Source organism: Gallinula chloropus (assembly GCF_964237585.1).
Source record: "Gallinula chloropus genome assembly, chromosome: Z".
Lineage (NCBI taxonomy): Eukaryota > Metazoa > Chordata > Aves > Gruiformes > Rallidae > Gallinula > Gallinula chloropus.
In genome coordinates, this window is record NC_140089.1 from 25,063,901 (window position 1) to 25,087,559 (window position 23,659).

The 23,659-nt window shown below is 39.3% G+C and overlaps 1 protein-coding gene across 1 annotated transcript in view; it reads right to left on the reverse strand.

Moving 5' to 3' along the window:
* Nucleotides 1–18,532: 18,532 nt before the first annotated feature.
* KCNN2 (potassium calcium-activated channel subfamily N member 2) overlaps nt 18,533–23,659 on the reverse strand; it is a gene marked incomplete at both ends in the record, with an annotated part of 70,825 nt that continues 65,698 nt past the window's right edge. Inside the window, 2 exons of the mRNA XM_084278303.1 lie at nt 18,533–18,820; nt 20,675–20,744. Of these exons, the coding sequence (XP_084134429.1) occupies nt 18,533–18,820; nt 20,675–20,744 (358 nt within the window). The remainder of the gene's footprint in view (nt 18,821–20,674; nt 20,745–23,659) is intronic.

Genomic DNA, 23,659 nt, shown 5'->3' on the forward strand with positions numbered 1-23,659 from the left:
AAGCCCTTGCTGCATCAGCCTCTGATCAGAATTGGAAAGCAGCAAGGTAAAATTATATCTTTTTCTTTATTATTGCTTTGTGCTAAGGACAGATGGACTGTGTGTGTTTCCTACTCTGGTTGCACAATCTGAAGGTATGTAAGTCTTACCTATGCACAAGGATTCTCCTACATTTGGTGGTTCTAGTGAAAAAACCCAACTCAATTTTATGCTAGAAGACAGTCCACCAAGGAACGTACTGCTAGCAGAGACAGGAATGAATTATTATTTCAGTGAAATCATGGGCAGAAATGTCATTGCTTAGACAAGTTTAGACTTAGGTAGATACTTGATTTGGATGATACAACAGCATTCAGTTCTAATTAATGTAAAACTAGGATTTTAGCACCTTCTTGAGAAATGTAGTGTCCCTGACCTATGCATCTTGACGTGCAGTTTTGGAAGCTCAGTGCTAATAAGAACCTGCTTTGGGTTTGCCCTCTTCTTCTTCCCTCCCTCTCCCCTCACAAGGTTGCATGCCTTAAATAATTTATATAGAAATGCATATAGGAAGCACAATGGAAAAGGAGTATCTGCATAAAGCAGATCTACATTTGATCCACGTCTCTTCCAAACCGACTGCTTAGCAAGTCAAAAGTTACCTCTTTTCATCCTAAATGGGATTTCCCTAAATGTAAAAGAAGCTTGTGGTTGAACTACTAAAATTTTGGAAAATCTCATGTAGGATACCATATTCAGTATTGGTGTTAGACATTAAAGAGCTTGGGCTGGGTGTCTTTTGATGTATGTGGTGCTGGATGGGGCTCCCTTTGATATTAACATATTAGGGGACAAGAGGCCACAAGAGTTTGATACTTAACATTCTTACTTAATATGTACTTTAATATGAACTACGTATTTTCTTTTAGCATTGACCTGTTTCAGAAAAATTGACCTCAGCAACTCAAATATGTCATGGCCTTCAAACACAGAAAGGCCTTCTAGGCCTTCAAATGTATGTTTGAGAGAGCCTCCATTTCTGTTAGAGAATACAGTAATTAATTTATTTTCAATGAGTAATTTATTTCCATGTCCAATTTCACCTCCTTGCTAATGCCTTTTGTGTTCATTCCCTTTTCTGTTAGTGTCCTGTCAGCCATTTATCTCCAGGAATCACAGAAGTGACTGGAAGGACAGATGATCTTTGTTCTTTCTGCAACTAATTTTGTTAGCAGACAACAGAAACCTTCCATTTGAACAGATCTTGCTAGAGGATGTCTGTCTTCTTTATGTGCTCTAGTGCTAAGCAACCCTTCCCCTTGCATTGCTGGTTGTCCTGTATATGCTTCTGAGAAAAAAATAAAAAAGCACTATAGACTTGTATTCTTTACTCAATCTCCACTGAAATTTGAAAGACTCAAAAAAGTCCTTGAGATGGGTACAGGTTCTCAATTAAAATTCAACTTAGTTAAGAGAATGGGAGCTTAATATCTCCACAACAGCAGCAGATGACTCAAATACAGTTCAAATGTAGTTGTTTGGAGGGTACAGCCAAAGAGGTTGCAGTTGGCTTATTGAATTAGATAATTCTACAAGCAGCAGTTTCACTCATCCACAGAACACATAAAATCACTTACTTGAACAGACAGAATTTTCAAAATTTAGAAGGGTATCCTGTTGTATAGGGATGCAAACTACTATCCAAGTATTACAATATGTAAAGCATCAGGAAATTTGATAGAAGCTAATGCACCCTCCAAGCTCTAAAATTAAGCTGGTTATTTATGTACTGGTATATGGATTTAGATGCTATATGTGGACACTTTTAAGGCCAACATGAAGAAATTGATATTTCATTACAAACTTGCTTACCCAGAAATGTTTGACCATGTAACTATGTACAAAGGCTAATTTCATATCCTGTTAACAGCATTAAAACTTGGAAGTTTATTTACTGTAGTTAGGGAAATCAAGGTGTACCTTGTACTACACCAAACATTTGGTTTATTTATTGACATCTGTTGTCTCTACAATTATTTCTTACATAGCACCATCTTGTCAAGTTTGTTTTTTTTTTCTCTATGTGGCAAATAGAAGCTAGACAGATGTTCAGATTTAATGAACTAGGCTCTTTAGAAAAAACCCTTGAGAATAATTTGTCTTAGAAAGGAAAGTTCATAACTGATTTGCCAAAATAATATTTGCAAGACTTTTATTCCCAATAAAGAGCTAATGCTAACTGGCTGTGGGAGAAGAATTTTTGTCTCTTTTAGTTCTTGCATGTTTCAATGCAAGACATATCTTGCACATTGCAGTAACACATGATTAGTGTCTTCAGGACTTACACTTCAAGAACTTTGGTTGGCCTTGGACATGACTGCCAAGATATGAATATAAAGTTGATAATTAGTAGGAATATACATAAAATTTTCCAGTTTTGAAAGTGCAGTGAAACGCATCCTAAACATGAAGACATGTTGGATGCAAGCTTTTAGGAGGACACTACTGTGTGGTGGGCTTTCTGCTCCCATGAAAACACAAGTTTGGGGTATCTGCTACAGCAGACATGAGGGAGGAGGGAATGAAAATCTTTAATTTTGTGGTCAGGCTAAAGACACCTGCACAACTTATTTCCCTTTCACGGCCTAGCCTTCACATCTTCACATCTTTAAGGGGGTGGCTGAGGTGTCATGCCGTAACAACGAACATACAAGCATTGAAAAACAGAACCGATAGCAAATATCACATTCTGTTCAGGAGAAATAAAAACATCAGTGGTAAAGGTTGGCTGAGAGTAGAAGGTAGAGTTCTTTATGTATATATGAACACACATTGGTGTGCTTTAATATTTACTTGGCTAGAATGTTCTGGCCTGAAAGTTGTCTTATAAGCTAGTGAGAGTCTGAGATCTTCTAGATGCTGGGGACTCCAACTCCTAAGGAACTACCAATGCTTTCCAAATTGTCCTGTAGTTCATGCATGAAGCATGTGTTAGGAACCTATAGGCAAAAATTCCTTTTCTTCTACACCTCCATTCCGTAGCTGCCTCTAAAAGGTGGCACGTGCATCATTGCCACAGGTCAGCCAGGAGGTTTCATTAACAAATACCCATTTGTAAAAGGAGCCTTGTGGAGATGTCTGAGCTCAATTTCCATTTTAGAATTCTCTGCAGTTGTTGGGGAACCAGATTTTATGACTCAGTGCTTCCCAGTTAGTTCTGTGTTACCAATAATTGTGCAACAGCTAAGTAGGTAGATAGTTTTTGTAGAGATTAGTACCTCTGTGAGAGTACATTAAATGCTTTCAGCTGTCTTTCTAAAGCAGCAAGCCAGGCAGGATTACACGATAAATCAGTCCCTCCTTTACTGTTGAAGAGTTGGCTAATTTCGGAAAAATGTTAACAGCCAAAAGTAAACCCAAACATTTTTACAAAACTCTATGACCTAAGTAGCTGGGGAAGAGAGGATCTGCTACTACACTTCCAGTGGAAGGGCTGTGGCATGGCAGCATCCATGCAAGAGCTGGATCCTTAACTAGGGTCTGCCGAGCAAACAGTTCTGTGGTCCGTCCACTGCTTATCCACGAGTCTTTGTGAATGACAGAGTGTGTTGAGTAATACATGTTTTAGAAAAGTGGAAGGATTTTGTTTGTTTTATTAAAAGCAATTTATGATATGAGCCTGACTGGTCTGGAATCCCACACTGTCTTTCTTGCAACAGCACACATATTTCAGTTAGCCCTTCTAGACCAGTTTGTGACAATGAAGCTAAAACCACCTCTCTGAAGTCAGGTAACAAAACTAATAGCTGTACAGATCCAGCTACACATAAGCAGAAAGGGTGCTGAGGTTTACAAGCATCCATGACAGCTCCTTCTACTTTAAGTTGACACTCAGCAGTCATATGTTTGTGCCTGTTCATTTGAAAGAATCAACTGCAGAGAAGAAACCTCTGCCTGCTCTAACAGCTGTATTAAAATTTGCAAATATTTGTAAGGAAAGTCCAGAGATCATGAAGGGGCTTCCCAATCCTATTTTTGTCTGACTGACAACACTGCTTTTAATTAGAATGGATGACTATTTTTCCAGCTTTGTCTGTTTCTACAAGCATTTTTGCTTTGGGCTCTGTTGAATTCCCCATGGACTTGCTAGTTCAGTCTCTGATTGCTTTCCCTCAAGGGAAGCAACTGTGCAAGTCTCCTAAGGGAAGTTTTTGGGTAAGGGTTTCAAAGCAAAGAAAGAAATTCCACAAATTTACAGGAATTAAGGAACAGAAAGAAAATACCAAAGATTAAATATACAGGTAAATTAAGTTTAGAAATACATTTTTCATCTTAATTCTTGAAAAATAATTTGTCTACAACCTCAGCTTTTTATTTACCTTTCTTAATTTTAGATAGCAGTCTTCAAATCCCTATGTTGTTTGGTACCTTTCCAAGTTAGTTGCCATGGCCATGGAAGTTACAGTGGATTTGTAGACAGACCTCAAACCCTGAAAACAACATAAAAAGTGAAAGGGAAATTCCATAAACAACAACATAAAAATCCAAAGCCTTAGTAAAAGGATGCACATATTTTTTTACTATTACTTGATAGTGAAACACACTAGTTCTAAAAAAAAAAGATAATAAACAAATGAAAGGACGATCTGGCAAATGTAGGCAAACAAAAGCTTTAGTCATGTGAGAGTTGCACATTTCTTTGTGACCCTGACTACCAAAGTTAGGTGTCAAGGATTTGCAGCAACGCAACTGAAAGGTTATGTCTTTTTGAAATATGATATGCAAATTCCATGTGCTTAGCAGAGAGCTGCCAAGAGCCTGCTGGTAGAAATACTGGCAAAGCAGCCAGTGGCACATGAGCTTAGGGGTTCGCTCTTTATTGAGACCTCCAAATTCTGCCACAGTTTCATGTGCCTAACTTGGTGGATGAGTTTCCCTCATGCTTTTTAACCTGTAGAGACTAGATGCCTTTGGGAGATGATAGGTATAGTATCACTGCGTGCACTGACAGCCAAAAGACAAGGCAACCCTCATCGCTGCTGACTTACGTTATCCCCATCCAAAATACAGATGAGAAAATGAGAAAAAATAGACAAAGTAGTTGATACTTTCAGTGATGTGCAAGTTGACTGTATCTGATGATCACACCAATTCATTCACGCTTTGGTATGTTGCTTTCTGTTTAGTGCTGTGGTAGATGTCCAATAGCTTGAAGCAGCGTGAATAAGGTAACTGCAAGGATGAACAGATTCATGTAAACAAATGTGATTCTGTGCACCTCAAATAAAACCCAGAGAAGTACTCCATGGATACTGAAGTGAAGGAAAACTAATGAATAATGTATAAGCACCTCCATTAAGTGAAAAATTTGTACATAAAGGGAAAAAATACTCTAAACTGTATTCAACTGAAAAAAGATATATTATACGATTGAGAGGCTCTGGGCTCTTAAAAAGGGACATACCTGACAGAATAAGATGGTAACAGTTCTAGAGGGTGAGGAAAATAATACTGAGCATATTAGTGCCCTGTAAGCTATGTTCCTATCTCACTAATGTGCTAGTGAGTAGTAGTGCTGTGTGCTTCCCTTCTCCAGGAAGGAGTTTAATGGGTGTCGCAACTGACCTATAGGTAAAAGCAAATAAATTATAAATGCAAGTTGGTTCTGTGATCTGACTTTATCTATAGATGCTTCAAGTCTATCATACCCTGCCTTTCTATCATAGTCTACCTAGAAGTAAATACTGCTCCACATTGGGGTTTGTTGACCAAACCATGATGTGGGGAGAAGCACGCATTCCGTACAAGGAAGCTGGGCAAAGATGTTTTCAGGGATCTTAGGTTTTTTTCATTGAGGACAGATTACTTAATGAAGAAGTGTTGTTCTTCTTCATGACAGAAAAATGAGGAAGAATTCTTCTGTGAATTGGCAATGAGTATGTGGCTGAAATGTGTCCAATGCAAGTATAAACTAACATTACATGATTTGTTATAAAATGCTAGTCTTAGGTGTGCTTCCAAGCATGGATCATGCCCGCATCTCCAGGAATATACCAATCCTGTGTCCTTACTTTTTTGTTGTTGTTGTTCTTGTTGTCTTTGTGCTCATACGTAACAAAATCAAGTGCTATAAGCTGTGGTGCCGAACTTTTTACCCCATCCTCAAGAGCTCTGCAATTAGATGGCTTCACAACCCCTGGGGACTGCAGCAGCAAGGTGGCAGCACCTTGTGCCCTCCTCTTGTGCTGCGGAGCTACACCACACACACTGCTTCCATTTGCTTTCCCTTGATGGCTGTTCTTTGCTGGAAGCAGTGACAGCAGTAAATTTCTCTTCTTGTCCCCCTGGGGAACAGATGTAGCAGAGTACTTTATTTCCTTTGGAAGATGTTACAGGTCATGAAGATCTAGTGTGCAAATATAAAAATTACAGGACTTAAAAGATTGGTTATGGTAGCCAAGAAGATGAATTCATACAGTATCGGACGTGTGTTAATTTTATGACAGGTATTTTAAGAAATTAAATATTTAATTAATATTATTTGGTTCTTTAAGTACTAATTCTTGATTAATTTGTGTGTGTGTGTAAAAATTGAAGTTTGGGTGTACTGTTCTCCATTAATTTTTACTTTAATTTTTACTTACTTTCTCTTCAGTAGTGTCAGGGAACAGCTGGATTCTCCTTGCTTGTAGAATGGTAAGGCCCACAATTAACCACGCTTACACAGGGTGCCAGCACTTTGATGTTCTGATATTCTTCTCCCAGCATTACCTGACTTTCTCAGAAGTTGGTAAAAAACGGTTGAAAATCCACTGGGAAGATTTCTAGTTAGCAAATGCTCCTAAAATTAACCCTTTCCAACTCATGGGAACAAGAAAGTCCCTTTGAGAGAAGAGTGAAGGAGGAGTACAGTTGTAGAGCACTGATAGTAGTTAACTGCATTCTGAGCAGAGCTGAGAATGGATATTTGTGTTCATTAAGAGTCAAACAGATTGTTTCAGAGAAACCTATAAATACTTTCAGAGTGGAAAGGCAGTAGCTGCTACAGGTAAACCTCCACTGGGTCTCAGCATCTGTCTGAGTGGTGAGATGCACTATTTACCTATTCTGATCCTGTTAGACCACTAATGGCTTTCTCTAAAGCCTGTTGAAAACTGTCTAAAAGGCTACCATTAATATAAACTATCTTTTCTTTCAAAAAAATTTCTGTGGGTTTTTTTTGGGGTTGGTTTTTTTTTTTTTTTTGGTGAATTTGGCTTTAATTAATAGCCTTCAAGCACTTGTAATCCTGTCCCCTGTCTGTTCCCTGTTAAGGACATACCTGATATTTTTCCTCTGGTTGTCTTTGTTACAGAACTGATAGGAAATAGCTGGACTTAGATGAATGTACATTTTCCATAAACCAATGAATTTATGAACTTTCATGTCTGGGAGGAAGAGTGAGGTGTTGAATAATAAAAACATGACTTCGGATGTGTTGGTGTGCCGCTGGTACCCATAGGATTCTATGTGTTTGTCACTACTTAAAGAAAATACAAACAACAAGTGTGTGGAAGTCTGAAAGAAAAAAGGTCATCAACAGTGAAGCAAGAGCCATTTTTTGCATAAGGTTTGAAAGGAGTATCTATATTTTAAAATAAATCTTTAAACCACATGAACTTTTTCTTCACTCATCTCGACATTGACAGTAATTCAAGAAATATTGAAATAATGCAAATCTGAAAGAAGGCAGAAGCATAACACATCAACTTATGCTGTGTACTTCTTTTAGTACAGTTGAAAAGAGTAATATTGCATAAATATTTCAGCAGCAAATCCCCATGTGATTCATTTTAAGTGACTGGTTAACACCCAAAAAGTTGCATGTTACACATTACCACTGAAATTGCTGAACCTCTTGTAAAAGAAATCATTTACAGCATTTTACATCTCATCACATTCTTCCAGTGTTTTAAGTGATCAGTAACCAACAATAGCACTGCTGGTTAAGCTTTTTCACTGTGCACCTGCCGGGGGTAGAAAAAGCCTATGACTAACTTCACAAGAGGCATTTTATACTGCCATTAGTTCTCAAAGTGTTTCTAGCACTTGCATCACTGAACTAGTCTCTGTCTGATTTGCTTCCAAATCCCACCAGAAACAGCTTCATTCTTCTTTAATATTGCACTTGCATGGTGCTGCCTGATGCAAAAGTTCAGACTGTTTCTGACTCCAAGGAGGGAGAAGGAAAGCACCAAGTCACCAGGTCTTCCCTCCAAGCCATTAAGACAATAAAGAGGCTATAGGGAGTTATGTATTTAGCACTTTATAGAGTGATCTGAGCCCAGCCTTCCTGTTTTCTAAGGGAGAGCATCCTATTGCAGAGAGAATGAAGCTTATGGATGGGTAGTTGTTACAGCAGGCACCTGGAAAGGAGTAGGAGAAGGAATCTGTGTGCCAGTTCTTGCTCTAAGTATCTTTACATTTGAATCATTTGAGCACATACTGAAAATCAGACAGCTGAACAAAAACACCTTGCAGAAATGAAAAATGTCTCTTTTCCCCTGACTCATTGCTACCCTGCCTTTGGAATAATTCAAATGTTTTTACTTAAAAAAAATGTCTTTGGTTTTGGCACCAGCACTGATGGTGGGTCATGTACATCCATCCCTGAGGGGTTAGAAATAAAATCTCAGTGAAAAGAGTGGTACTTGCAAGGTTAGTTTGTCCAGATAACTTCTCCCACCAAGAAGTTATCTAGAAGGCTATCTCCATAGCCTTCAATGGGAGACCTACCTGGCAGAAATGCCAGAGCTTGCAACAGAAATTAATTTATTTGCCATCATGATTTTCTGACAGTAATCTTGAAAATTACTTGGAGAAATAATACACAAGGAGTTTCAGGGAAGCTTCTGCCTCTTTTTAAGTGAATTAAGTTTTCACTCACAAGACTGAAATCTCCACATCCTTTGCCAGGCTCCTTCTTGCAGTTGCCTTGTACCTAGCCTTCGTGCTCAGCCCATTTGTCATGCACTCAGCTAAACTGAGCCAGAACTGTTCAAACAACTGTGAAGTAACTTGTGAAGCAGTATGAGGCAAGCAGTGTGAGCTGCTGTCTGCAGCTCCTTACAGGACAAATAGAGTGAGTCAAGTCAGGTGGAACATCATATCCTGAATCGTGCATCGAAATGCCACCAGCTTGAATCTGGCCAATTCATGCACACAGAAGAGGTATTTTCTCCAACTTAGGAGGTTACAAAAGGCCTCTGCTTCTGACAATGTCTTTTTTACATCCACTACGCAAAGATCAAAGGGAGAGGGGGTGAAGACAGCTTTAGAAAAAAGAGAAAGACTTTGCCAATCTGCTTGTCATTTAGAAAAAGCTTAATGTATAAATGTCAAGGAAACAAGCTGTTCCTACTGAATAAAACCAATACTGTTCTTCATATTTCTTTCTTCCTAATATTTTCAATGCAGAGAAAAAAGAAGGCAAATGTTAAACATTTAAAAGCAAATATTTTCTATCGTAGCAGTCTAGTTGTCTGTATTTTGGGGTTTTTTTTGGTCTAGTTCTCTTTGATTATCGCTACATCTGGACATTTTTGAGCAGAAAGCTGGCAGGAGAAGTAGATACTCAGGTTGAATGTGGGCTACCGGCTAACGCCCTTGTGCCACCACCAGACACCACAGCACTGTGTAGAGACAGCCTGCATTTTCTCCATGGTAGAAGCGGACACAGCCTCTAAAGGACAATTCAGACCTATCCACTGACCACTCATGGAGAGGCTGCAGGCTGTGCCAGCTGAGGACCAAACCCTTTCTCTCTCTGTCCTATTTCTACCTTCCTGAAATTTGTTGCTAAACTTATCTGAAAGCCTTCCCAGTACTTGCCTATTTATTTTCTGTTTCCTTTCTGCTGAAAAGAATATCTGCAATTCTGGAAATGCACATATTTCATGCTCCTATATTACAGCAATTGCTTCAAATTGAAAATAAATATAGCTGCATCAGTAAATACATTTTATAGGCTGGAGAAAACAGGGTAGCGGGGCAGGAAATATAACTCTGAATGTGGGAGTTCTGGAAAAGCAGTCTATTTCTTACCCACAATTTTAATGTATCTTTCCATACACTTGATAACCAACATAAATACAGCCTAATTTCCTACCACTGCACTTTTGCTACCTGATTAGCTTCCTCTGTGTGTAACTAAACAGTCTGAAGGAACAGAAACCCTTCCAGCTACTCCTCCACTGTCTTCCAGTGTAGCTTGGGAAATCATGGGAAAGCTGCTCTGCTGAAGACCTAGTTGGGAATGACGTGCTGAGCAGTCAGGGGAAGGTGTTACAACACTTGCTGACCAGGTGAATTTAACAGGCACAGACATTTTGTGTCATGTCTGTGGAAATGGCCAGGCAGTGGTGCCAGAGCTGCCCGCAGTCCCCACACTCGTAAGGGGGTCTTCAGCCCAGCAGCAGGAGGTTCTTTCAAACCGTGAGCATGCTGCAGATGATAAAGCAATGTATTTGAGTCACCCATACTAGTCAAACTGACTGAAAGGTCTGCCTCGAAGAGGGTGAAGCTGGGTGGCTTCCTACCACATTTCAGCCTTGGGATTGTCTTCTGAACTCCTGTGCTCAGGAGTGAATCTGAAGGTATTTTGTCTCACTATCACAGAGCACAAGTGAGTAGACTTTAATGTAAGCTAAATTCCTAACTCTCACTGCTCAGCCAGGACACCTTACTAAGGTTCATTCCCCTTGAATCTAAATGTTGGAGGAGTGCTGTTGGTTTTGATCTTGAAAGCAGACAGCTGTCTGCAAGAGTCCTGCTGAGTGGAACAGTGATGCCCTGTCCTTGCAGTGGAGCAGCAGACATCGAACCTTCCTCAAAGCAGTGGCAGAGCCTGTCAAAATGACTGAGGTCTTTTCATGCTTGAGATGTGATAGGAAAAGCATTTTACAGTCCATAATACCATTTGAGAAATACAAGAACGTAGTGATAAAGTGATGTGGGGGTAACTGCTCTGCAGCTATTTGCACCAGGCCAGTGACCTCTCAAGTGCCTTGGGGCTACCTCACCTTTCAGATCAGTTCTGGTGGCTCTGTGCCGGGGGTGCTGACAGAGGTAACTGCAGCTCCCCGTGCTCAGCAGCTGTGAGAGGAAAATGCCCAAAGTGCTGAGGGTGGGCAGAAGCGATGCGGGGGGGAGTGTGGGTGGCATGCAGTGGTGAGAGATGTTTTAACCAAAGCTCATGTGCATGCGTAAGTGATGCTTGAAAAAATGATCTCTGGCCGTCACTGCAATGTTACCCAGGGTGACATAAGTATTTGAAGCTGCAGGTTGAGTTTAGGAGTTAATACAGATTTCTTGCTTTCCTGCATGCGTATCAGGTTCATATGCCAATCTGTGGACATTTCTAACTTCTCCAAAGTCACTTTGAGAGGCAGAGCACTGCCACACTTCATTTTGCAGAGCCGTGCTACCCAGCACATTGTATAGGGTTGGGTTTAGGTTTTTTTAAAAGGGTAATTACGATAGTGCAAAATTGCTCCTGAGGTATTCTGTTTTTTTGCTTCATACCACATGAAACCTCATCTCTTGCAATTTTTCTGGAAGTTAGGTGCCTGTCTCTTGAGACAATAGCCTAGCACAAGCTCTCTCAGGCTTTCTCTATATTTCTATTCAGTTTAGAGTTCTTTGTTTAAAAAGTCTTGCTTTATTTCTGTGTGATGAGCAGCCCTCAAACTTCTGTAATAGTTTGGTAACTTCTTCATATAAGATGATGGATAGTACTGAACACAAACAGTGAGTGCCTATTGTTCATTTTCAGGAAATACAGTCTCGCTTCTCATTGATACCTATGATTTTCAGACCTGGAGTGAGGGTTGACTTAAACCTATTCTAAGTTCTGTAGCTGGTCAATTCAACTACTTGAATATTTACTTCTAACTTCATTATTATTCCTCGTGCCATACGATGTTTGATCATTCATCTAGACTGGAGATACTCTTCCCTCAGAGACCTGCCTTCTTATAACCACATAGCACAACATGCAGCTCCACTTTGGACTCAAAGGTTTGGAAGGCAACAAGAGCTCTGAACAGGCATTATTTTGAAGTAGTACTTTTTAAGTATAACTAAAAGCTTGTTGCTTCCTTCATGTATAATTGAAAACAGCCTAGATTCTCCTAAATATTTGAAGATACTAATGGGTTTAAGTGAATCTGAATGCAAGGGCAGTCAACGTAAAACAGTAACCTGAATTGGTTACTTGCCATGTTAGATTCCAACAGGTTCATGCCTGTGGCTTAAGGTTTTTCTTGCACTGCAGCTGTGCTGTCTATCCTCCATTATGCAGAAAGGCTTGCAGTCCTCATATAAAAGCTTGAAAATTATTGACCTAATGGAGCTTCAACTCAGAGTCTGATACACAGCAGCATGATCACACTAATTCTGGCAACTGCTTTCATTTTAGCTGTCTCTCAGCATGTGTACACACCCAAAAGCAGGCTATGCTGCACCTGCTCCATCCATGTGCTGCTATACTGCCCAGCCACAAGCAGTTCTTGGCAGGGAGTCAAGCGTCCGCATTAGGCTTGGTGCTATGTTAAGCCCCAAGTCTTGAGCAGGGCTGTATAAACTAGCACAAATGTCCTCTCCTGTTTATTGTAATCATCTTGACCATCAGGCTGTTCGGGAGAGTGCTCAGTGCTGTGCTAACTTGCTCCCTAGTGAGTGAAACCTGTGGTTTCTGGAGGGAAAGAAACCATGTGGTTTCTGGGCCAAAGTGGGTATGCAGGTGGTGAGGCATGCAGGTGGGTTAGAGCAATACCTATGCACATCTGACTGCAAAGTGTCTCCTAAGCATCTCTTTTTCGTTATTCTTTCAATCATGGAGAGGGCAAAGATCCTTACAGATACTCTTTACAAGGTTTGGAGAAAAAAGTCTAACAGAAATTACAGGTCGGTCTTCTCCGCACTTGTGCTGACAGGAATAGCATCAGATTCATAGGCCCTGGTTGACAAATGTAGGTTAATTTTATAATGCATACATAAAGTATCACATAGATAAATGGTTGGCTCTGAATGTGTGCAGTCCCCACCTCAGCACAGTACTGATACAGTGGTGATCTTCCTGGGCTACAGCTGGCTGGTATCTACGCAGCCAGGAGTGCTGTTGGAGGAAATGTGTGACCATCTCCTCCTGAGCACATAGATATGCTGATTGGGAAGTTCACGAAAATGAGACACTGCAGCATCAGCTCTTCCCTCCCTTCCCTTAAGTGGTGAGAAGTGCCTGCTTCTCACCACTTAATAATAATTTTGAGAGGGGTAGACTAAAAATGCAAAAGGACTTTAAGGACTCTCTTTTAAAAAAAGAAGCTCTATGAGCAACAAAAAGATTGGCAGATGGAGAGAACAGACTTCCTAATCAGAAAATCTTCCCTCCACAGCTAAACCTAAGAACTTTTCCTAACTTAGGGAAAAAGAGCTTTTAGTTTCCATTTGTAGTACTGATGTGGGCAATAGGTCTTATTCTGAATACTAGACACATATTTAAAGCATTTATTCTGTCATACTTCAATATGCTTTAAATGTGCTGTACACCCATCTGAATGTCCATGTATGATCTGATATGGTACTCTGATTTTGGTTGGGATAGTGTTCATTTTCTTCATGGTAGCAGGTACAGGGGCCATGGTTTGGATTTGTGCTGATTCTCTGCCCCACTCCACCAGGGAGGAGTAGGTGAGTGGCTGTATGGGGCTCAGCTGCCAACTGGGGCAAAGCAGTATGCCTATCACCTGTATTTGTCCTCTAATGATAACAGTGATTCAGACCTGGTCTGGAGAACCACAGTATTTAAATAACTCACAAGGAAAAGTATGGACTTTCCAGAAGGTGTTCAGTGCTTGTTAGTGGAAAGCTTAGCATTTAGATTATCTTTCCATAATAGATGCCTCTTTACAGAGCAGCAGGAAGCAAGGAAAGGCTGAGTCACACAAGTCTGCCTGGGAAGATCTTTAGACTTACAATAGATAATGATTTGAAGAATCAAGAATTTGAAGAAAGGCTTGGAAGAGAGGCTGGAAAGTTGCCCAGCAGAAAAGGACCTGCAGATGTTGGTTGATAGCTGGCGGAACATGAGCCAGCAGTGTGATCACGTGGTCAGGAAGGCCAACAGCATCCTGGCTTGTATCACGAATACTGTGGCCAGTAGGACTAGTGGACTGATCATCTCTCTATACTCAGCACTGGTGAGTACATCTTTTGTACTGTGTGCTCCTCACTACAAGAAAGACATTGATGGGCTGGAGCTTTTCCAAAGACATGTAACAAAGCTGGTGAAGAGTCTAGAGCACAAGTTTTATGACAAACAGCTGAATGAACTGGAGTTGTTTAGTTTGGGGAAAAGGAGGCTGAGGGGACACCTTATCCCTCTCTACAACTTCCTGGGAGGAGGCTGTAGCCAGGTGGGTATCAGTCTCTTCTGCCAAATTGCAAGTGATGGGACAAGAGGAAATGGCCTCAAGTTGCACCAAGAGACATTTAGATTAGGAAAAATTTCTTCACTAAAAGGGTTGTCAAGCACTGGAAAAATATGCCCAGGGAAGTGTCACCATCCCTGAAGGTATTTAAAACACACGCATATGTGGTTCTTGTCACGGTTTCAACTGGGATAGAGTTAAATTTCTTTCTAGCAGCTGGTGTGGTGCCGTGTTTGTGAGTTAGGATGAGAGCAGTGCTGATAACACACTGGTGTTTTTAGTTGTTGCCAAGCAGTCAGGGACTTTTCAGTTGCTCCTATTGCCCTGCTAACAAGAAGAGGGTGGGGTGGGGGGGGAAGGACAGGAAGCTGGGGGAGGTGACCCAAACTGGCCAGAGAAGGTATTCCATGCCAATTACATCATGTTCAGCATAAAGGGGCTCTGGTGGGTGGAGGAGCACTCGGCTCTGAGCTGTACAGCCTGAGCTGTGCAGTTCAGTGGAAAACTGCATGTGTATCACCAGTTTTGTGTATTTTGCTATAAAGCCCTGTTATTGTTATATCTCTCTCTGCTGTCCCAGTAAACTGTCCCTCTCCCAACCTGTGAGGTTTAGGTTTGTTTTTTTTAGCTTCTTATTCCTCCCTTTCCCTCTCCTCGCCCTCCTACCCTCTTAGAGAGTGAATGCCTGCATGGTACTCAGCTCTTGGCTGGGGCAAAACCACAACAGTTCTTCAAGACATACTTTAGTGGTTGGACTTGGCCGTGCTAAGTTAACCGTTGGAACCTGGTGATCTTAAAAGTTCTTTCCAACCTCAATGATTCTATGATTCAGAACTGCAGAGCATCTGCAAGTACAGTATCTGTGCATGGATTATTCTGATCCTGCAAAAACTCCAATGTAACTAAAAAATGATACTGTACTTAGCTTTAACAAGGGTAAACAGGCTCCTTACAGGCAAGATATCTTTGCTAAGTGTCACTGAAAATGCAGGGATTAGCAACAAGGCTCCAAAGTAACGGATAAATGGAATCGGTGTCTGGCATGCAGTGAAGGTCAGTAGCAAGTCAAAGCTCAATCTTCCTACTGGTGAGACTAAAGCAAAAGGTCATAGAACCACAGAACATACTGAGCTGGAAGGGACCCATAAGGATCATTGAGTCCAACTCCTGGTGCATGGTGTTTTTCAACTGTAATATCATAAACATGCCATATGCTTTGAGACAGATTCCATGTTGTTTGTAAACAAACTTAAAGGAAAATTTAGATTCAACTACAGAAGCAGGTTCAGAGATCTGTCATGATGCTGCTTCTTCCTTTTGGAAAAGTGTTCATACACTGAACATAGTGCAGGCACTGAAATTTTGGAAATAAAAAATCAGGAATGGAACTTGTGGTACTGTAAAACTCAAACAAGGCAAGATTCAAATGATTTTTGCTTCAGGACCAACGATCTCCTAAATACAACCTTATATCTGTCTTTTCTTGGACTGGATGCACACAGTGCTTTTCAGAACTACATAGTAGAAAAAAAAATGATCAGCACCGAAAAAGCAGATAAAATACTTTAAGTGAGTTTTAGTGTAAATTAAGATATTGAACTGAAGTATTCCATGCTGTCATTCTTTGTTGTTTGCTTCAAAAATGAAGGCAGGAATGAAAGAAAAACATGTCAGATGATCGTTACAGAACTCTATTGTTGAGGAGAGTCCTGGTACATCTCACAGCCCTACTTGCTTAAAGCTGCTGAAGGACAAAGATGACAGTTGCTTTTTCACATCAGAATAAACCAGCTCAATACTTTTAAGCTAGATCTTAATTAAAATTTATCTCTGGCAGATTGGCAAGAATTTTCAATGTGGAGCTACAGTTCTGCAAAAATCCAGTTATACAATCCATAGAAAGAAAATACCCCAAACCAACAAAACAGGTCTTAAATATAAAAATGATGTAAGCAACAAAAGAGTTAGTTTGAGTTGACAGGTCAAGAAGGAATGGAATCAAGCTACAGCAAGTGTATTTCACATTCAATAAAAAGAAAAAACATTCTAAATCAAAAGCAAAAGATGGGAGAATAGCCAAAAAAAAGTAATAATAATTAAAAAAATCTAAAAGTTGATTATTATATTTCAATATTATTAATCACTACTAGTCCTGCCAACAGTGTAAAGTGGGTCACCTCATAGCCACCCAAAATCTCATGAAGTTTAGGGCTAACACAGTATTAGTACTACATAATATCTATCTTTTCCTTTGGAAATCCTTCCTTCAGACTGTTTAGCTAAAAACAGAACCAGAACTGCAATTACTGTATTTCCCCTCACAAAACATCAGCCTGCAAACAAGGGACTCCAAAGGCATGCAACTGGACTGCCCATCTCTTGAGGGAAAAAATTGAAAAGTCATCAACTTTCTGAAGGGCATAATGGAGAAACTCTTGACCTTCTCCTAACCTCTTGGGGAATTTCGGGTGCTGGAGATTACAGCTCTTCTGCCTTGCCCAGCATGGCTCTGCCCTGGCTTTCTGTGTTCCTTCCCTGCCTGTTGCTACTGACCAGAACTCACAATGTCTCACGGAGCAACTGGCGTTTCCTTCAACATGCATGTCACTTCTGTGCAAGACACAGTATTCGTCAGTCAGCCATGCCTCCTTGTTATACTCAGCTACAGTGCCAACCTTCTCTGTAAATTTGGGAGTGGGGTGTGTGTTTTGGGGGGGGTGAGTGGAGGGGGTGGCACTAGCAAACTTCATAAATATCAGTACTATAAAGTCAAATAGGCTTCTGTTTATAATGAGGAGGTGTGACTGCAAGTTGCATGTCCTGGCCGTTCAAGCTCACCTAGTTTTGCTACTCTGGAATATGAAGAAAAGTCAGCCAGAATTTTTTCAGAAACATGTATGCTATGCTTTGGGGGGATGGAGGGATGAGTGTGTGTGTGTGTGTGTCTGGTGTTTGGTGGGTTTTTTTGAAAGCAAGAGACCCTATTATTCCTGCATGAAGGTAAAGTACCACTGATACCCCGCTGCCCTAACTCCAGTCTACAACAGGTTATTTTACAACAGTTTTTGGAAATAGTGGTAAAAGTGTCACAGCAAAAACTATGGGTGTTATCCAGTCCTAAGGTATACACAATGTGCTGCTGCCATCACACGCTTGTGTATACTGTAACTCTGTGGTCAGTCATTCATTAAACACAAAACAGAGAGTAGAGAAAGCAGTGACCTAACATGTTCAAAACCCAAAAAGCATTAATTGGAGACTTCCAGCCTGAAAGTCATGCTCCTGTCTGGACACACTTACCCAGCATAATTATGAGTCTCTGAATACATGAACAGGAATTTACCTGTGCTTTTTGCATGGCAGTAGTTTTACAAATAGTCAGTTTAAAAGATCTTTGCCATGGGCACTGCATAAATAATTTTATATACATAAGTATATATGTATATATATTATCTATGTATGTGTGTACAAATGCATGTTAAAAGCCCTAAGAAGATTAAAAAGACCCATAGCATACTCCATAACTTATTTTCTAGGATAAACTATATTTTTAATTAATCACTTCAGAAATCGAAGCTGTCAGTGACCTTTTAAAATGACTATATATATACAGCACACTGTTAGGTTACTATAGGTTTTTTTCCCCCTCCACTACAAGCAAAGTTTAGAGAATTAGTTTTCATACTGAGACATAATTTTTAAGCTTGAATTTCTTTCTTAAAATTTTAAAATTAGGTCTTTTGATTGTGAGCTTGCAACTATGTGCAGAAATGAACTTTTTTATTATATTATATACTGCAGTAGTAAAGTTTGTTGAAGTGCATGAATAAAAAGTTAGTGAAATAAGAGGAGGAACAATCTAATATAGCAATAATAGGTGCATTCACTGTGCATCTGAGAGGAGGAGGGGGGAAAAAAGAATAATTTTCATTTATTTTGGCCTAAAACATGTTCAGGTTTCCAGGATTCTGACATCAGAACCCAGATAACTCTGGTTAGAACCATAGGGCTTTACAATAAAAGCTAAAATATTGACCATATGATGGCAAAAAGTCTTTATTTTGTGGTTAACTTATTCTCTTCTAGCTACTCTCTGATGAAGTTGGTGGTGCTGTGGAGGATGATCTCCTTCTTCTTGACAAAGATCGTGATCGTTCAGCACTGTAGGCAACATGCTTATCAAAATTTTGTATCTGAGCCTCGAGGAAATCCCTCTGTTGCTGGCTGATTGTTTGGCTAATCAGTCCAGGGAGAGCTTGAATGCTACCAATTAAAGTTTCCAGTTTAGTTTCCAGAGTAACAATTCTCTTCTCAAAATCTTCGCTTCTTTCATTTAAGTCAGAAATCATGTCATACATGATGTTTTGAGTCTGAAAGCAGAAGGATGTAAACAAAGACTTAGAGAGACCTTACAAAGCCCTTACAAAGAGCAGCACCGCTCTATTGAGGTTTGTAAATCCTTTTGCATTTGACAAAAAAAAAAGGATGTATTATAACAGTATCTAGTCTTGTAAAATAATTTTCCTTGTCGATTCAGTATAAACTTTCTACTAAATTTCCTGATCACAAATATAATATATTTTGAGTAGCACTTTAGATGTCAAGGTCTAAATGAATTAGACAAAAGACCAGAGCTGTTTTTAAAGTTCAGTTGCTTAGAAATGCACCATGGTAAGTTTTGTGAACAGTCAGTTGTGTAAGCCACCAGTAGACCCAAGGCTCCAAAGCCTTGATCCATCCTTGACTCTTCTGTACTTCCTCCAACTTAGGACTAGTAAGGTGGATTGGTTTTGACATGCAGAGCAAGGAGTTAAAACTCATGTATTTATGTTTCTGTACCTCTGAGTACTCCAACCTATCTGCCCTCTGCAAAACAGTGTTTTGTTACAATAAGCATATATGGTGGACTTTAAAATGTCGTAGTGGTCAGCAGAGACCTGAAATCTAAAATAGTGTGATTTCACAGACTTGGAACTGGTTAAAAATAATTTATCCTTCTCATAGACTGTGACTTCACATTAGACTTTAAACTAGATTCAAAATGGATGTAATTCAGTAGATAAACTGGTTGAGGTTTATAAACCATCCAAATGGAGTGAAAATTAATTGAATGACTGCTTGCCTTAAGTGTGAGGTACTTCAGTATCAGATGAAAGTTGACAACCTGTTTCTCTAACCCCTGTTTTAAAGCAAAGTAGTCTACATGACTACTTGAAATCTAAGTAGTCTACATGAAATAGTATCTGAAATGTCCTTATCAGTTGCCAGAAGCATTAGATTGAAATGTACTTTCAGCAACTGAAGTTGTCAGGTGGTTCTCTGAAGCAAAAGGGGAGTAAACACTTAAGAGTTTAACCTTTGCTTTGACACAATTCAAATTGAGGAGGATCCTGAAGAGCTGCACAAGAAACACTTAGAAAACACCCACTAATGCTTCTAATATAGCCTCAAGTTAAGATCAAAGTAACTGTTAAATACTGAGGTCTAATGTGAAACCTGGAATAATACCAGCTAAGCCCTCTCTCTAGTTTTCACTTATATTAATGAAAAATTAATTAAAATCAATTAAATTAATGAAAAATCCCATCAACAAAAGAGAAACAGTTTGCAACTGAATCTTTTACCTTATATCAAAAGACTTAGAAAAAGATTAATAAAATCTTATCATATATCATCACGTTAGGCACCTAACATTTGTTATAAAAACTTTAACAAATGCAGACCTACATTTACTTGAGCAAAGTCACCACTGCATAAGTCAACAGGGATAGAAAACCAGAACCTCTGATTCCAGTCTGCATGTCAGGCTGTGACTGTAGGGACTACAGTCCCTCATGGCATAGTTGCTATTACCAGACAGGAAATCTCTGTACTACACAGCACTAAACTACTATGGCCCACTCACAGTTCAGCATTTACCATGACCACTGTAGTCACTTCGGGACCTTCAGGATCAGCCTCCCAACTGTGAAATCTTTTTTAGAATGTACAAAAAAAAATAATTATGGCACATTCAAACTTTGGTCAGAGCCATAAACAAGATCTTTCACTCAGTAGGTGTTACCACAAAACACACGCTTATTTTCATTTTCTACAACTATCACCTTTCTAACGCTATTTGTATGCATAATGTGTAATATTTTCACTTACAAACACTTAATTTCACTTACAAACACTTCATTCTGAAAGGATGAATGTTAAAACAGCAGTAATTTCCCACTAACCTTTGCCAGGTCCACCAAAGTGTTGGCTTGATCGTTCAGTTTCCTTTGTTCCATTTTTACACTTCTTAATCTAAAAAGTGGAATTTTAAGTCAGATTTTTTGTGTACATGGTCATATTAGGATTTCTAAAAAGGCATGCATAAAACTTACAAGAGCAAGTAACTGCATGGACAATGCCTTGAATACTTTGTGTAAAGTCAGAATTGGTCATGTGCCTGCTACAATGAGAAGCATGCTTCTTCAACACCGCAAAAGGGAAAGAGCAAGGAAATGTGATGTCCTTGAGAATATCACTTGCCATGATCAAACTTGAATTCGAAAAGGGAGATAACAATTTATTCAGACTATATGAAAGAAAGCCAAAACATTCCTCAAAGCCTCAGTATCGTGACAAGTAGATATAGGAAGAAACATAGAACAACTGGTTTTTGCCATTAATGTTGCAGCAATCAAGAATCTTCCCATGCCTACATGACTAGATACAGGTTTTAGCCCTGTTCTGTCGGAAATGGATTGGGTTAGCAGGTGTTTGAACCTGATGGAAATACAGTGATAAGTGAGTTTCTCATTTCTTTAAAGAGAACTTCCATCTGACCAGCAGCTAAATAACCAACGTACTTGCCAACACATTTGATGTTCTTTCATAATTTGTGAATCTAAATATGATTAAATTTGAAACTTACAATAGACATTCCTTTTCGATGCACTATTTAAATTACAGCATAAAAAACTATGAAAGAAGCAGCAAGGGTATATTTCTCTCTTTGATGCCTACCTCTCTGCATTATTATTAGGTTATGCATGTTCTTTGAGAGATATATAAATGACCTTTCTTATGCGTTCCCCGAAACAAAGTCCATGTCTTTCAGAATAATTCCTAGAGGAGTGTTTTACAGATGCTGTTTTCACAAATAAGCAATTTCTCCCATAAGTAGGAGTCATTTGTTCAATATTTCCCAACAGAAAAATAACTAGGATTTTCAATGACTTTTCTGGTGGCTGTTCTAAGCAGGAAATAGCATTTTTCAAAGACAGTGTATCAAATTATAAACAATGTGGTAAGATACCATGCAGTCTACTAGCGTGTCAAGGATCAAACAAATTAACCATGTGGTTAACTGTCAAATGAAGTAATGGCAGCATTTTGTGGCAGGTGATTTTCTAATGCATACTTTGCCTATTTTTAAGTGACAGTGTTACTTAGAAGGCTAATTTGAAGAAAGTCTTCTTGGAGATAGTCCAAAATCAGGAAGTTTCTGTTTGTATCTTTAGTTACCAAGCATTTCTTTTCATAACCAGGCTAAACTGCCACGAGAAAATAAGTTGTGAAAACGGAAGTATCTTTTAAAACACATGGAAATAACTTTGTTAAGGTAGACATCAATTATTCACACAAAATTGACATTCCAGTGGCTTGTTACTGGAATGTTGTAGGCTCTTCTCCCCCTGCAGGCTTCCTTCAGAGCACAACACAAAGGCAGACTGTAGGAATGGTTCTTTCAGAGGCTGGAAGCTGGAGTTATTCTAAATCAAAAAATATGGAGAAGCCTCCAAGGTATGGAGTTATATCATTACAGAGCAATTACTCCAAGGTAAGCATGTAATGACTTGACTGGAGGATGATAACCGTAGTGTTTTTATCAACATCTCTCAAATAATTTGAAGAGTATGTGTTTTCTACTTTTTGAAAGATTCATTGACACATGCGCTTGCCAGTTAGTATTTTAATCTTAAAATTCCAGGAAATGCATTATTATTGTAATAATACAAGTAACTAGCTAACACCAAAATGATAATTCCTCATGGTAACCAAGCCAATACCTATCACAGATTGTAAAAATGTGTCTCTAGGTAATGGCAAGTCTTTAGCTGCAGCAGCCGGATTTAACCAAAACTGTCAGACTTTCATTCCTAAATTCATTAAGAGAAAATATGTGACATCTTGATTTTATGAACTTCACTTATCACAGCAAAAGATCATGATTCTGGATCGCGTTTCCATGGCAGCAATCAGACCACTGAAGTTCACAAATAAAGACTCTATTTCTTGCATGCAGACAGTGGTAAATTCTGCAAATTTAGAAAGGAACAGCTTATACAACTTACTTCCGAGCTCTATTTTCATTTTGTTGAAATAAAAAGACAAAACAAAAGAAAACAAACTGTAAAATATACTAAAACAACCAAATGAGCACAGTGGGCTCGATTCAGCAGGTGGGAAGTCCTAGGGAGTTGCTACTTCTTCCAATAAGTAACTGCCTGAGGTGGAGTCTAACACTTGCATTCATGATGAAGGAACCCGTAAGAGCTTCAAACCTTCCCATTCACTATTATCTGTAGATTTTCTTATTCATACAATACAAAAAATGCCTTTTGATAGTATCATTTAGAGTAATGATCTCACCTTCACCTTACTTAGTGTGCAAGAGAAACAAAAAAGACTGAGACCAGCTGAAGGCAGTTTTAGAGACTCTTTATCATGATCTACTCTGGTTTCCTGTATAAAACTGGCCTTGAAATTTCACTCCTTTTGTTTCTGTCTCCAGTGAAATGGTTGGAAAGGTGAAGGAGGGGACCAATTAAAACTTAAGAATTCAGAAGATGGAAAAGAGCCACAAATCACTTGAGAAAAGTTCAAAGGTGCAAAGGGTGAAATCATCTACTCTGCTACAGGTGGAAGAAAGAAAACTGCTAGAGTAGTGTTTTAATCCATGAAACATTCTTCAGCATGTTGAGAAAATTATCCTTTTTTTAAAATACAAAAGTTCTCGGAATGCGATGCAAAGTGCTAAAGGACAGAGGGAAATGCATTATTAACAGACCTGTTCCAGGTTTGGCTAGCACTGCTGCCACCTTCTTCACTCTACGTGATTAATGAATTTTTAAGGCAGGTATAGAACATTTTACACTCTGTGAAGCTCTTCTGGGCTTAAATGATATATAAAGCTACAGATCGAGCCTGCTGTGCTTTTGAGATTCTTCTCT